Source organism: Macrobrachium rosenbergii, chromosome 50 (assembly GCF_040412425.1).
Source record: "Macrobrachium rosenbergii isolate ZJJX-2024 chromosome 50, ASM4041242v1, whole genome shotgun sequence".
Classification (NCBI taxonomy): domain Eukaryota; kingdom Metazoa; phylum Arthropoda; class Malacostraca; order Decapoda; family Palaemonidae; genus Macrobrachium; species Macrobrachium rosenbergii.
In genome coordinates, this window is record NC_089790.1 from 5,935,002 (window position 1) to 5,951,848 (window position 16,847).

General features: G+C 36.8%; 3 protein-coding genes across 3 annotated transcripts in view; 2 read left to right on the top strand and 1 right to left on the bottom strand.

Moving 5' to 3' along the window:
• The window catches only part of LOC136832541 (paired mesoderm homeobox protein 2B-like), a 182,056-nt gene extending 180,153 nt beyond the window's left edge, over positions 1–1,903 (top strand). Inside the window, exon 7 of the mRNA XM_067093526.1 lies at positions 1,437–1,903. Within this exon, the coding sequence (XP_066949627.1) occupies positions 1,437–1,765 (329 nt within the window). The 3' untranslated portion in view covers positions 1,766–1,903. The remainder of the gene's footprint in view (positions 1–1,436) is intronic.
• The window catches only part of LOC136832534 (calponin homology domain-containing protein DDB_G0272472-like), a 272,974-nt gene extending 259,351 nt beyond the window's left edge, over positions 1–13,623 (bottom strand). Inside the window, exon 1 of the mRNA XM_067093489.1 lies at positions 13,592–13,623. The gene's annotated coding sequence lies outside the window, so the exon portion shown is untranslated. The remainder of the gene's footprint in view (positions 1–13,591) is intronic.
• On the top strand, positions 1,991–16,346 carry kto (kohtalo). Its single transcript, XM_067094563.1, has 2 exons — positions 1,991–2,229; positions 16,214–16,346. The coding sequence occupies exons 1-2, from the start codon at positions 1,991–1,993 to the stop codon at positions 16,344–16,346; spliced, it is 372 nt and encodes a 123-aa protein (XP_066950664.1).
• Positions 16,347–16,847: the final 501 nt, after the last annotated feature.

The following is a 16,847-nucleotide window of genomic DNA, read 5'->3' on the forward strand; positions in this document are numbered from 1 at the left end:
AGTCTACGAAGGGAAATTTTAATACACTGGAAATTAATCTTCTTTCAGAGCAGCATAATTCTTTTGTATCATGGCGGTTATAAACCAACCTTGTGTATTTAGCGAATTGTTATTTATTAAGGTGACTGGTTTTACATACAAATAATAAAGGAGTTGCTGGAATGTTCCTTTCAATTTCTACTTGCTAGATCAAAGAAAGAACCTACGGGAGTTAAATTATACATATGAAATACTTACACAGTCAATACATAACATATATATATATATATATATATATATATATATATATATATATATATATGTATGTATGTATATAATTACTAACAGGACCTCACTGAAACTGGATGGTATCTAGAGGAGTTATTTATTAAAAAACATTTTTTTAAATAAATAACTAAGATAGATACCATCCAATTTCAATGAGGTCCCGTCAGTAATTGTATCAATGCACAGAACAATAGTGTAAGTGATAAAGTTAATATGTATGTGTGTGTGTGTATATATATATACATATATATATATATATATATATATATATATATATATATATATATATATATATATATATATATATATATATATATATATAATATATGATTCGTCACTGTACACAACATGACTTTACAGACATCTTTATTGACTGTTAATAAATTAATATCTTGTCATTAATATTAATATCAATATTAATATCATATCACCAAGAAATTTCATTTATAATTAATATCCAACCAGCAATTCAATTGACTGGAAACGTGTTGTCATTATAATTATGCTTATTGATTGAGAGTCAAAATGCAGGTATACTGTACCTCGTTCGTTTGGACTCTTCAGTAATTGAAAAATATAGATTTTATAGTCTTCATATTTGTTAATTCAACGCCGAATGCATTAAAAAAGAAAAATTAGTTTTTCTTAGTTAATATAAATAGAAAGTGTATTTGGTGGAATAAAAATATAAATAGATAGTGTATTTGTGGAATGACTATAAATAGATAGTGTAGTTGGTGGAGTAAAAATATAAATAGATAATGTATTTGGTGGAATAAAAATATAAATAGATAAGTGTATTTGGTGGAGTAAAAATATAAATAGATAGTGTATTTGGTGGAATAAAAATATAAATAGATAATGTATTTGGTGGTATAAAAATATAAATAGATGGTGTATTTGTGGAATAACTATAAATAGATAGTGTATTTGTGGAATAATTATAAATAGATAGTGAATTTGTGGAATAACTATAAATGGATAATGTATTTGTGTAATAACTAAGTGAAAGGCTTATGGTATTCTCTGCAATAGTCTTTTACGATACATATTACAAATTAGCTTTAATATTCTCCTTCAATACATAAAAAAAATATTACAAAATCTAAAATTTTCGAAATAACTAATATTTTGTTTTTTTCTTCCTCTCTCCCTTCTCCTCCCCCCAGTGGGCAAACTGGAGTCGTCCCCCAAATGGTCCTCGGCCGCCCCAGCGGCGTCAGCCCCAGCAGGAGGAAACGGCGCCGGGGGCTGCAGCTCCCCACTCACCGCCCTCGAGAGGCCTTCGTCCTGCCCTTCACCCGTCCCTCTCACCACCCTCACCGCCCACTCCACCCACTCGGTCCACCACGGCGGCAACGTGGGCGTGCACACCAGCATGGGCGGCATGCAGCAGGGCCACCCCCCACCCCCGCCCTTCTCGCTGCTGAACCACACCGTCAACAACTACATGCTGCCCGACCCCACCAAGAGCAACCTCATCTCGCAGCTCTTCTGAAGTCCCAGGCCTCCTGCTGGCGGCCAGGTCACGTCGTCGCTGCGTCGTCAAGAGGACGAAGAAAACGACAACGAGGACGACGAGGAGGACGTCGTCGTCGTGCAACAGTACGCCGCCGCCGCCGCCGCCGCCGCAGCAGCAGCGGCAGCCGCAGCGGCGGACGAAAGAGGCAGACAGGATCACAACAGGTACCAGTGGCATCAGATCCAACAGCAGATACACAACATGCAACAGGAATATCAGCATCACCATTACTACTACCAGCAGCAGCAGCAGCAGCAGCAGCAGCAGCATCAGTATCAGCAGTATCAGCAGCAGAATCAGCAGCAGGAAGCAGGTAACGACCGCAAACCGATCGGCGCCAGTCGCTCGCTCTACGTGGCCAGTCACGACCAATTGGCTGCCAAGGCTGACAGGGTGGCCTCCAGCCAGTACAAGCCTGGCCAAGTCAGCCACGCCATGCAGTACATCAGTTTTAAGGACTTGCTTCTATAACACAGACTCTAGTCATTGTCTAGTCACTGTCTAGTCACTGACAACAAATTAAAATCACGAGCTTTAAAACTATGACCACTGCCTGCAATCAATTGCAAGGCACTTCAGATTATATGCAAAAAAGAAAACAAGCTGGCAACTACGCCAAAGAGCAGCGGTTGACCCACAAATAATTTTCATTCACTGACAGTTCACAAATCGAGGTCATCAAACAGCTGGCACTCATACTTGCAAGTATGTGTTAGTTCACACAAGTTCACACTGTCAAACAAACGGGAGATAGACGACAGAAGTAAGTAAACGGTCGTTTGCCTTAAAGCGGAAAAAGAATATAAAGAAAAATTTCTGGGACACGGGAAGTGAGACTTCAATTAAGTCATTCCACATCTTTTAAGCTCTAATTACTCTAGTCAATTACCTAGTTATTATTATTATTATTATTATTCAACAATCATCCCATAGACGACACACACAATGACCTTACCTAGACAAATAATCAATGCTCTCTCTCACTCTTTCTCTCTCCATGAACCTGATAATAAGATGAACCTCTTCACTGCTCGACATAGTTGAACCTTGACCGTTCAGATAGGACGAGCTCTGTAAATATTAAAAAAAAAAATAACTTTTTGCGCATTACTGTGTTTTAGATAAAATAAAAAAAAAAACAATGGTTGAATTGTAAAGTGTGGATGTATGAGTATGTTTTTTCTAGCAATCCTCGCGCAGGAGTCTTCTACTGATAATACTACCTTGAAGAAATAGTCTCGTTTTTCCCTCAGATGCGAATTATAATTTCCTCGAAAGCATCCATTCCGGGTCGTACTGTCTCGCCAACGAGCAAGAGATCGCCCTCTCGGATATTCGTTACACCTATTCGAACGTCCTTCGCTGCTGGTTACTGCAGGTTTCAGTGGACGCCGTGACAGTCAGTCTTCAGACTTCTTGATACGTGTGGTGCGAATCTGTTCATTAATTTTTATTTTAAGACATTATGGAACAAAGTCTATCTTAGGAAACGAATGAAGCAAGTTCGAAGCTAGAAGGCTTTAATATGGCCGGTATAGCGGGAACAAAAATCTATTTCAGGACATGAATGACACAAGTTCGAAGCTAGAAGACTTTAATATGGCCGGTATAGCCGGAACAAAAAACTATTTCAGGACATGAATGACACAAGTTCGAAGCTAGAAGACTTTAGTACGGCCGGTATAGCTGGAACAAAAATCTATTTTAGAACATGAATGACACAAGTTCGAAGCTAGAAGACTTTAATACGGCCGGTACAGCGGGAACAAAAATCTATTTTAGGACATGAATGATAAGTTCGAAGCTAGAAGACTTTAATACGGCCGGTATAGCTGGAACAAAAATCTACTTTAGGACATGAATGACACAAGTTCGAAGCTAGAAGACTTTAATACGGCCGGTATAACTGGAACAAAAAAAATCTTTCTTAGGACATGAACGGCACAAGTTCGAAGCTAGATGACTATTAAATACGGCCGGTATAGTTGGAACAAAAATCTATCTTAGGACATGAATGACACAAATTTAAAGCTATAAGACTATTATATACGGCCGGTATAGCTGGAACAAAAAGAAGCGACTGTAAGTGACATGTTTAACTTCATAACTTCACTTGCAATCTATCAGTTGCTTTCTCTCATAATTCCTGTCCTAATTACTTTTAAACTAGTACTCAATAACAATTATCATCATTATTATCATTTTCTACTTGGCGGGGAGGCTTCAAAGGCATAAGTAAGACAACAAAAATATAATATATCACCAACCTGTCGAAGTATAAATATGTCGCGACAATGAATTACCTGGCAATTAATTCGATTGGACAGAAAGCCGAATTCTTAAAAGGACTTTAAGGAGTCCTCTCTCTCTCTCTCTCTCTCTCTCTCTCTCTCTCTCTCTCTCTCTCTCTCTCTCTCCGGGCCATGCTTCCGACCCGATCTTTTATTTTCCATGTATATAAACGATTGGAATAAATTGATCAACTTATTTACGATCTACCACTTGTAATTAAGGAACCAACTTCACTAAACAAGGAACATGACATAGTGGTATATAAATAAACACAGATACACACATACAACAGTATTTGTTTACTTATACGAAAAAGAATACACGATCCACGAGCACAAGACTCGGAGTATAAAGATGAGTATATTTCATAGCAATATACTAACTTGTTATTACTGAATATTTCAGTCAAAACAACAGTGCAAGCTATCAAAACTAGGTGGAAAGCGGAATTCTCGATAAGCAAAGTAAATTACACTTCAAAGCGACTCTCCGATTACACCAATTCCGGAAAATTTTGGCAAAACATCAAGAGACTTCGATGACGTCACGAGCTGCCAAAATTTGCACTGCAGCTTTCCTTGCATTTCTCAGTAGATTCCAGTGTCTTTCTTTAGAAGTGTGTGTGTGTGTGTGTGTGTGTGTGATTCGAGGTGAAGAACTTACGACAAAGGTGGGCCATACTGAAATGGCTGATAGCAAATAATAGAAATTTCTGAAAACAACAGAAAGAAAAGAATACTACAACGTTGTTCTTCGTCTGAATGATCTGGCATTTACTGGCTACGTGTCTCTTACACTATCACACAATAACACTATACTTGGGAAATTCAAGGACTTAATTCTTTCTTAATACTCTCTCTCTCTCTCTCTCTCTCTCTCTCTCTCTCTCTCTCTCTCTCTCTCTCTCTCTCTCTCTCTCTCTCTCTCAATAGCATCCAAGCCTGGACAAAATCTTCTACATGTCAGAAAATAGGACAGGAAAAAAAATGAGGAATTAAACAGACAAATAAAACAAATGTTTTTATTTCAGTCAAACATTCTAATATTTTCATAAAACCACTGTAATGTTTTCTGTTCGAAATAACGAGACGTGAATTCTACGGATGAAATTGCTGGTGAATTATAAGAAAATTTGAGGAAATCGCGAGAGCACAAAGTATACATATGCATATAAATACAAGATATATATACATACATATGGACGGAAGTGAGTGCGTCGCACGCACGCAGAGAAAAATGCGTGCGCGGCAATACATATGCATGAAAATACATACACATGTATATACATCCGGAGGAATTGACAAATGTGAACACAAATGTCTATAGATGTGTTTGTGTTGCGAATATGCATAACGATATGTGTGTATATATACAGTGTATATATATATAGCCCTTCTAACCTATTATTTGTAATCTGTACATATTAGATATATTTATTGACGTGTTTGTCGACTAGCAGTAAGACGGTGTGACTGTGAGAACATGACGATTCAGATCACTTTATCAATTAAACAGATTAACCTGTAAAATTCTAAAAAAAAGAAAGTATTATTAGCCCATGGTTGATAAACATCCCCCCCCCCAAACCCAACCCCTCCCCCCCTTTTCATTTCCTTTCTTTCCGTGTGCATTGTAATTCATATTTAAAAAAAAAATCATAAATAAAAATAAAAAAACCCGCAAGCTTTGTTGTGACTATACCATGTTATGTGTAACCTTCGGAGATGAATAAAAACAAAACCTTCTGTAATAAAAATCATAAAGTATCCAGGTCTTGAGTTTTATTTCATCCACTCTTTTATTGAATTTCTATTTCGTTTCTGATGTCAAGTGAAGTGGTCGAACAGCTCTAACTAAGTGTCTTTCAGAGCAAATAGTGTTGCATGAAAAGGGTCTATCTTCCTGTGATTAAGTGAGCACTGTAAATTTTTCTTAAAATAAAATACACCAAAAGGAATCATATTCAGGCAATAAACATATTATTTCGTTTCCACGCCCAACTGAGTGCAGTAACCTACGCATTTACACCAACAGTAACCTACGTATTTATACCAACAGTAACTGGTCTATACATGTAAAAATGAAGAAGGCTGCAAGAAGCTTGGAAAATTACCAAATGAGAGAATATTATAACTTTGTAGTCAGACAAAAAAAAATTACTGTTGTTGGAGTTACATAAAACTTACAATTTCTGTGCTTTTCAATATCAAGTCTGGGCTCAATAAGGGCGTCTGAGTTGCCACACCGTCAACTACCAAATGAATGAAGAATAAAATGAGGTTCAAACAAAGGTCGTGTTTACAAAACATGAAAAAAAAAATTACGAGAAGAAAATGGAAGATTATCGGTGATTTTTTTCTGTAAGTTTACCCTTAGAGACATTAATCTGATTATCCCTTCTGGCTATAAATTAAAGAAACACACAAAAAACTTAAAATTAATTCTGTGGCTATAAATAAAAACAAAACAAACATTCAAAACCTAAACAAAAAACTTCTAATATTTGGATAATCAAATTAAACTAGTCATATCATGCGGGTCATACGGGTATGATACACAGTTGATTCCCGTCCCGGTAGTGTGGACGTCTAAACGACGCTCAAGTGAATGTATGAAGTGATTCAGATGTCACGTCAATCATTAGGTGCTCAAACTGAACACTTAACAGCTTTTGCTGCACATCCAGAGATTACAGCAATGTGTAGAATTGAAAGTGCAACATATAATAATAATAATAATAATAATAATAATAATAATAATAATAATAATAATAATAATAATAATAATAATACTCATGGTAGCATGAGTCTTAAAATGGAGAGGCAAATCAACAGTTGTGTATATGCACATATAATTAAAGATAAATCAGTATAAATAAATCTGTACTGATTTATCTTTAAATATATATACATATACATAACTGTGGCTATGCTTCTCCAATAATATAATAACAATAATAAAAATAACATAAGAATTTGCATTTGAAGCCTTGGCATAAATCAGTGCATCTCATTAGGCTATCATATTGTGGAGTGCAACCACGATCTTCTTCTTTTTTCGTTTTTAACTACATGAACCAAAAGTCTGTAACCAGGGGAAACATCAGAGTTAATCCAACTCCCTGACACCCGGAAATAATTAAGTTTTTCTCTTATTTTTGCACTTTGTTGCTCTTTTTCCAGTTCAAAGAGCGAGAGAGAAATAATGAATAAGACTTGGAGGGACGAGGAGAACGACAGAACAGTGGGTTCGAAGACCAGTGGACTCTGAAGAATCGGGCGGAGAAATCCGAAGACTAATAGTAGGGGGAAAGAAAATAATAAAAATAATAATAGAACGTAAGAGTTAGTAAACCTTGCAGCAGGCAACGAGAACTGCCTATTATTAAACCTTACAGAGTGGCCTGTCTTAAAGGTGGTAATAAATAATTCTATGTACTGAAACTATCAACATTTGCCACTGACCAAGCCTGAAAGGCCATTACCTTGTGACTTAGTCTTCTGCGGAATATCTCCAATTTGCCTGAATTCAGTCTCATGCTCCGCTAACTACAACAGTTACATTCCTCAGATATCTGCTAAGGCTAGCTGAATTTTTGAGAGAGGAATAACTTCACTAGTTGCATTCTCTAAATACTTTTTACCTATTTTCCATGAAAAACACCCAAGTCAACAGGAAGGACCAAAAAACAACATACCTCATGGAACGCATGAAGAACACCGCACATGATTGGTGTAGGCTCACTCCCAACCACCAACAACACCTCCCTCCCTCTCTCTCTCTCTCTCTCTCTCTCTCTCTCTCTCTCTCTCTCTCTCTCTCTCTCTCTCTCTCTCTTTGCAGGTCCTTTAAAAGCCTGGGAATGAGATCTAGTACGTAGCCTTCAACACTCATGGTGCTCAGGTTATTTACGGTTACTCAAGCCAAAGGTTTCGTTAAGTCCAGAACTTCTAAACTTCATTCAGAGCCTTTGTTAATCACTTAAAAACATTAGATATTTTGCTATGCTTCGACTGTTACCTTATTTCATTCGCTATCAAAACACGCAAAATTTATTACCGTATTATTATGCACTCTATTTAAGACTGAACAATGCTAATCTAAAAAAAAAAAAAAGTTTCCAAATAGTGCATTATCACTAACGTCTACCTTATTAATAGCACAAGGGTATAGAGATATTAAGTCTGCTGTTAAAGAGAGAGAGAGAGAGAGAGAGAGAGAGAGAGAGAGAGAGAGAGAGAGAGAGAGAGAGAGAGAGAGAGATCACTATGTACCGGCTCCCATTGTGCTTGGCATAAAATTATATAAAAAAAATTAAAAAACTAACCTCATTCATTATTATAAACTATGGTTGAACACATTTCCATTATACCAATGAAGACTTACTTTCATTTCACCTTCCTTATCGTCTTACAAGTAAGAGGTCTTATGTTAATTTTCATAACTGGAATCAAGAAGTTACTTTGTGACAAATCATTTCCAGACGTGAATTTGACTCGGTGCAAACTTATAGTTTTGACTGACATCCCGTAAAAAAAGACAGGAATATCACAGTACCGTGACGGCAAGCCCCGATAGCGTCAAGGAATAACGGTAACTTAAGAAAAAGTGGCGACAACATGTCTCGACCCCCTGGACGTTAAGTACCGTCCCAAACCTTGGACTAATGTACCTAGTCTTTCTTTACTAACACCGTATACAGTCTAACCGCTGAGTTCATTACCCGTAGACTATAGCTGCTAAACGCATGAAACATAAATATGAATACACAATGAACTTTAAATAATAGGATAATAATATTTTCTAACTTTATTCATATCGAGAAAAATATGATAAATATGTAACTGGACGCCCTGGCAAAAAACAATTTTCTTGGGAATAAGGAACATTTCCACATTAAACGCACAATATACCTGATACTGAACGCAAAGAAGGGAGAAAGTAAAGAATAAGGTGAACTTGACAAGAGCTCTCGCTCTCTCTCTCTCTCTCTCTCTCTCTCTCTCTCTCTCTCTCTCTCTCTCTCTCTCTCAAAGCCTTCTGGCATCGCAGAATGAAAACATTAACTCAAGAACATGGATAAAACTCAAATATTTACCCTGGCTGGGGGACAGCGTCTCAAACACACACGCACACTGAGAGAGAGAGAGAGAGAGAGAGAGAGAGAGAGAGAGAGAGAGAGAGAGAGAGCATGGGGTGCGTGAAGATCCAGAAGAAAAAAATTAAACTTTGAAGAAGGTAAAAGAGGAAAAATAGGATTAAAGAATGGGACTTTTAATAACCTTTCCGATTGCATTTCTTTATTTGATGTGTAAACATAACTGCAGTCAATGAAGTTTCACTTTAGTCATTTTCTTTTACGGATTTACAATCTGTAAACATACTGACTGATGTTAGGTAATACTATGCATTTATCGCTTCTTGGAAGAATATTTACAGAATGTAAGAATCAAGATGGAATTGAAATATAAGGTATAAAATACTCTTTCTGCTAATAATAATAATAATAATAATAATAATAATAATAATAATAATACTAATAATAATAATAATAATAATAATAATAATAACTAAACAGAGCAGAAAATGCAGATCTTGATTTTCTTGAAAGATAACAGTTTTAACATAATATACATGTAAACGGTACAATTGCATCCCCTTATGCAAAACAGAGTTACCTAATATATATATATATATATATATATATATATATATATATATATATATATATATATATATACTCACACAGACACACATATATATATAGCATATAAACATATATATATGTGTGTGTGTGTGTATGTATGTTTGTGTAGTTTGATCCCTTCCTAACGCCCACCAGTCGACCCAGCTATAAAAGGTTACCAAGAACCACAGGAGTTCATCAAAACGACACGTGGCTAGCAACCTCATCCACAGAGATTCGCTGTAAATGGGGAGGATCTGCGCCTCTTAAATGCAGGAAAATAAACATTTTGACAAAAATGAATCTTTATAAATTAATATTTTTTAGACCAATGGTATGCTTATATGTAATTCCACAAGTTTACAGTGTGAAATTTAGTTTGCATATCGACAGCCTCTAAAGTTACAATGTAAGCAGTTAAACCGGCCTATGACATCATTAAGTATCCCATAATGAGGCCATAATTCTAAACTATAACCTTCACTAATAAAATCAGGAGGACTTCAACGGTAGAATTTGGCAGATATTAGTGTATTAAGCATACTAATTCATCCTTGTATGCGAGGCAATGGGGATATTCATTACAATTTTATTAGTTTTGCCTCCTCATCAAATTACACATGGCAGAATAGTAATGTTTCTGTTATCGACATGAAACAGAGAAATCATGAGTTGTCTCATTCTTGAAAAACTGTAGATATACAAAGCAAAGTTACTGAACAAAACTTGAAGTGCTTGGGGTGTACTGTTAGGACCTATTGGTGAGGTTCTAATAACATAAAATGAAAGAGAACCTTCCTTGACACAGAAATCGGCAATCCATTAGATGCAAATTAAAACAATTCACTATCAAGTGACAACAACGACAAAACTCATCAACAGAAAAAGATTTTCTTCAAGATTCATGACCCTCTGACAGGTACTGACCATGTTTCAAAGTTGGTGTAGGATTTATCGCTCGTTTTCAAGACTTCACGGGGATGTTATGTATTACAATCCTCCCCATCTGCCCATTCCTCAAGGGCCCAGTCTTTGTTCTCGATGCACTGCAACCCCATTCATCACCTGGGGAACAGGCTGATCAGTTCAGACCCATTTCTCGTTTCCAGCAGAATTCTGGAACCTGCTCAACCTCCAGGTTTCCTTTTGCAGGTCTGGATTTTTTTTTTTTTTTTTTTTTTTTGTAATTCCACCTTCTCAGACGTGTCTGATAGTCAATATGTGGCATTTTCTGTTTCTGCTAAGGTATTTCTTTCCTTTACTAGTTTTCTAAACGGGTGCAATGCCTTGGTGGTTTAGCTATTGCCCACTCTTTGTGTTTAGTCTTCCTGAAAGAAGATTACCTGTGTAAACTATCTGGTTGGAAAATACTCTTGAAACATAATTTCATGACTTCTTCCATGCTGAAGAGCTGCTGAACAAACAGCTTCATTCAAATTTTCAAGGGTATTTAGGATATATAATCGAATTCTAAACAAAAAAAATTCTATCTGTAAATTAATAATAAGTCGATTAAAAAAATCAGTACCGATTAACTGATCTGTGATTTATGCAAGGTGCATACGGAACTTCTGTAAAGCCACAATACTTAACCCACGGGTTCCTAAACAAATGATTTTTCCCGTAATATTACCATAATATCTTGTATCTCTGCTTATTGTGTCTGATGGTCTTGCCAGCAGGCCAAGAACCTCTTGTGTGTGTGTGTGTGTGTGTGTGTGTGTGTGTATTTGTAAACATAAGGAGGGAGTAGACGTCCAAGTTCATTTAACCACTACAACTCTATATATCCTTAGACTGAACACGCGAAGAGCCAAACAGCTTATGGTACGCAAAACTATTTAGCATTCCTTTGCCAGGGGAAGTGTCACCAGTCATTAAGATCACATGCAATCAGTAAAACATTTAATATGAAACTAATGATATAAGCAACGTAAAGACCTTAGCTATCCATGCCTCGAGGAAGTAAGGAAAGAAAAAAGACGGAAACAAAAAGCAGACACGTCTCTTAAATGACTTACGATTACAAGGATCGCAGAAAACGTAGGCAGGGAGAGAATTCCAAAACCCGTACACTACACGTTCTGCGACGTAAATCCAATGGTGTGACAGACAGTAGGGAAATGGCTTTAAAATCGAACTGCAATGCCTTTTTTCATTAACTTTTCCTGTCCTCCCTCAGATCTTAAACACTACTGTGGCTAGAGGGCTGCAAATTGGTATGTTGATCATCCACCCTCCAATCATCAAACATACCAAATTGCAACCCTCTAGCTTAAGAATTTTTTATTTTATTTAAGGTTAAATTTAACCATAATCATACTTCTGGCAACAATACAGAATAGGCCACCACGGGGCCGTGGTTAAAATTTCACGGGCCGCGGCTCATACCGAGACCACCGATAGATAGCTCTATTTTCGGAGGCCTTAATTACACGCTGTAGCGGCTGTACAGAAAACTTGACTGCGCCGAAGAAACTTCGGCGCATTTCTTGCTTATTTCTTAATGAAAACAAATCCTCCGACGGGCACATGAGATACTACAAGATGCTTGAGCAATTAAGAAGTCACGATACGAGACTTACGGCCTCTAGTCACGATGTATCACTGCATGTCCCAAATCATGTTACGACTGAAATGGCCTTAGATCATGTTACACTCCGAAAGGTTCCAAATGGTTTAATACTCTGGTAAAGGCTTCAGATGGCATCTCCGAAAAATTTCAGATTAGCCAACTTTCCTCAGGGGCAAAACAATTGCTGAAGTGAGCCAATCGGTTATGCAAGGCCGCAAAAGGAGGCCCCTTCAAACATCAGAATTTTGAGTGAGTAATATTCATTTGTCTTGTGAGCAAGTTCTATCAGCGGAACGGTGCATGGGTGACAAAAAAATGGCTTCTTCTGTATTGCTTTTCTTTCAGGAAAGACACTGGTGTTATAAACCACATTATTATCAGCCCTTGGAGCAAGTGGAACTGGGCTTACCCTTCATACCAAAACCTAAATGAATAAAAATAAACTTAAACCATGTTAAAAAAAAAACTAAAACGTCGGGAGATGAATTATTCTATTTATATTATGAGTACCATACGTTTTAAGTTTCATTTGAAGAGAGAGAGAGAGAGAGAGAGAGAGAGAGAGAGAGAGAGAGAGAGAGAGAGAGAGAGAGAGAGAGAGAGAGAGAGAGAGACTGAAAACCTAAATGAATAAAAACAAACATAAACCATGTTAAAAAAATATCGGGAGATGAATTATTCTATTTATTATACGTACGATAGGTTTTCAGCTTCATTTTGAGAGAGAGAGAGAGAGAGAGAGAGAGAGAGAGAGAGAGAGAGAGAGAGAGAGACTGAAAACCTAAATGAATAAAAATAAACATAAACCATGTTAAAAAAAAATAAAAATATCGGGAGGTGAATTATTCTATTTGTTATGAGTAGGATAAATTTTCAGTTTCATTTGGAGAGAGAGAGAGAGAGAGAGAGAGAGAGAGAGAGAGAGAGAGAGAGAGAGAGAGAGAGAGAGAGCTGAAAAACAGAAAGAGTTACCCTTCCATCATTAACCAAGACATTATATTTCCATCTAGAAAAAAAACTAAGTAAAAAAAACACAATTTACAACCAGAATAAAACAAACAAAATACCTCCAATACATTCCATCCCTCCCCTACCCACCCCCTTTATTTTTTCCCCTCTCTTTCCCCCCCCCCTTCTCTTTTTTTCCATGAAAGGCAGTAGATGAGCGAAGAGAGGAAGAAAAGCCTCCAAATTCCTAAGACTTGTGACATTTTGTCAGGAAAAATGAGGCACAACTAGACAGACTTACCCACGACCGTGTCAGCGTTGGCAACGCGTCCGAATCCCTGCAAAAGAAATTCGGTTTTACTGACGTCTCACTTTTTGCGGGATTTTCTGGCCATTTATTTTTCTTTTTTTTTATTTTGGGGGGGATACGAGTTTTAAAAATATGGAATGTTTGTGGTCGTTGCATTGTTATTTCTATTTTTTTTTTATATATATAGCGACGAATAACGAGAAAATGTCAGGGAATTAAAATGTGGTGTACAGGACGTGACGTATGGAAGTCGAAGTCGCAAAAACAGAGAAGCGAACGCTGGACTGAAGAAGTAAAAGTTGACGGATGTTTAGCCTAAGCGGAAGGTTTCCAATTTTTCCCTTTCCTCTCTCTCTCTCTCTCTCTCTCTCTCTCTCTCTCTCTCTCTCTCTCTCTCTCTCTCTCTCTCTCTCTTGCTTTTCATTATACCGTTATTTCTCTTTCTCTTAAGTCATCTTATAATACTTTCTCTCTCTCTTACGCTTTTCATTTGATAAATACCGTTCTTGCTCTCTCTCTCTTAAATCATCTGATCATACTGCATACTCTCTCTCTCTCTCTCTCTCTCTCGCTTTTCATTATACCGTTCTTTCTCTCTCTCTTAAGTCGTCATATAATACTCTCTCTCTCTCTCTCTCTCTCTTAAGTCATCTTATAATTCTCTCTCTCTCTCTCTCTCTCTCTCTCTCTCTCTCTCTCTCTCTCTCTCTCTCTCTCTTAAACTTTTCATTTGAAAAATACCATTCCTTCTCTCTCTCTTAAATCATCTGATACTGCATACTCTCTCTCTCTCTCTCTCGCTTTTCATTATACCGTTCTTTCTCTCTTAAGTCATCTTATAATACACTCTCTCTCTCTCTTACGTTTTTCATTTGACAAATACCGTTCTTTCTCTCACTTAAATCATCTCATCATACTGCATACACTCTCTCTCTCTCTCTCTCTCTCTCTCTCTCTCTCTCTCTCTCTCTCTCTCTCTCTCTCTCGTATTTCAACTATATACAATTCCCAGTCACTATCTTTTTGTTACCAACCTCACTTCCTTGTCTCGATAAATCCAGTTCTCACTTTCTCTATTAATCTCCCCCAACGAAAGCCATTTCTCTCATCCTCAGCTTCTCCCAAAAATTAATTTCTTGTGCTAAATAACCAGCCTCCTCCGCTCTGTCGATAACTGTGTACACCTGCGATAAACCTCAGGTAGGTAATTTCAGTGACACAGAGAGCATTTCCTTCATTTCAAATCCTTCAGTCGGTCGTAACAATTCCGAGACATACACACGAGAACAACGAGCAACAGACAACGATCTAGAAAGATGTTGAAATAATATTTTGCAATAATTAATCAAGTTCTTTCTACACCTTTCCCTTCACGAAGTAGGTAAGTAAAAGCGCTTCTGAAATGATGCGCGCGGGCGTGTGTGTGTGTGTGTGTGTGTGTGTGTGTGTGTGTGTGTGTGTGTGTGTGTGTGTGTGTGTGTGTGTGAGAGAGAGAGACACAGAGAGACAGAGAGAGACAGAGAGATAGTCAGGAGAGCAATAATAATAATAATAATAATAATAATAATAATAATAATAATAATAATAATATCAATTAGGATATGACTGGAGCAACGTAAAGAAAAGTAATTTGTCAATACTTAACAATACACTGCGTACTACGACAAGACAAGAGGCCAAAGCTTACAAATAGACTATAATTTTACAGGCGCCAGCACCTGGTACCAGGTAGCGGCTTAAGGTTCTCTTCAATCTCCCTCAGAATATGAAGATATTCAGACGTCCTTTGAGGGATTCGAACCCGCACCCGGAGTATTAGAACGAGGTCACGTTAACGACCTGACCACGAGAAGGATAAAAGTCTATTGCCCCTCCCACATGCATTTACCTGTCTAATTCAGATACATTTATTAGAGCTGAAATAGTCCCATACTCACCGTTGTAATCAAGTGTGAAATCTTGTTTGTTCTTTGGGCTTAAATATATATATATATATATATATATATATATATATATATATATATATATATATATATATATATATATATATTATATATATATATATATATATATATATATATATATATATATATATATATATATATACATGACAATTTCTTCACTTATCTCTCGTTCGGATATAGGCTTGTAGTGATAAGTGCATTAAAATAAACTGCGAGAAAGTAAAAAAAGTTAAGAAGCCACTAATGCTGTGAAAAATACATATTCATACAAACTTTATATATATATATATATATATATATATATATATATATATATATATATATATAGTTACGTACATATGCCAAAAAAAATCTGTGAAAGAAAAAGCCAGTCCATGACAGCAACACGTGGGCACATTCCTGCCACCGATAACTCCCGCTACCGGAAGGACCTTTTTATTTTATTTCCATCTTCTTCTTCTTCTTCTTCTTCTTCTTCTTCTTCTTCTTCTTCTTCTTCTTCTTCTTCTTTCGCCGCCAAACTCGAAGAAAACCGGCGAGATTTTAGTCACTTTCACTTGCGGGATCGCGAGGCGCCGTTATCAAATTTTACGGTGAAGATTTGACTGAATTTATTTATCACGGATTTCGACTTCGATTGGGTCGGAAGACGGGAGAGGGGAGGAGGAGGAGGAGGAGGAGGAGGAGGAGGAGGAGGAGGAGGAGGAGGAGGAGGAGGAGGAGGAGGAGGAGGAGGAGGAGGAGGGGAGGAGGAGGAAGGAAGGAATGAAAATATGAAATAAAATGGAAACATGTAGGTATGTTGGAAAACGAAAGCGAGAAGAGAACGCCATAGATAATAAAAAATTAAACCAAAGCAAAACTGAACGCAAAGTGTCTTTAATTATTCAATTCCTATTAGAATTTATGAAATGGTTACATTACCATCAGAGAATTTCGGAGGGGGGAAAACTTAAAAAGAAAACTATGTACAAAATCCCAGTAGGTAAGTAATTTCATCTTCAAAAATTAAAAAGACAATTCACGATGTCTTCGCTAACCCAAAAATGAAAAGTTTTAGGAAGGTTTATAGCCATTACCATCAGATACATTACTGTGGACCTTAAAGAACAATCTTAATCTATTTAGCACTTTTAATTTAAAACTGTATCTCACAATTTACACAGAAAAAAAAATAAGAATTCTTAATAAGTCCAAATGGACATTGCTTTCCAAAAAGTTTTGGCACAAAAAATTTCAAATTTAATTTAATGAAATGACTGATACCTACAAACTTTTATGCA

What these genes read in the sequence shown, in the direction of transcription:
- kto (XM_067094563.1), top strand. Translation starts at nt 1,991, where the DNA reads ATGCAACAGGAATATCAGCATCACCATTACTACTACCAGCAGCAGCAG. An exon ending in CAAGTCAGCCACGCCATGCA is followed by an intron (nt 2,230 to 16,213) that starts GTACATCAGTTT and finishes TTGGGTCGGAAG; the next exon opens with ACGGGAGAGGGGAGGAGGAG.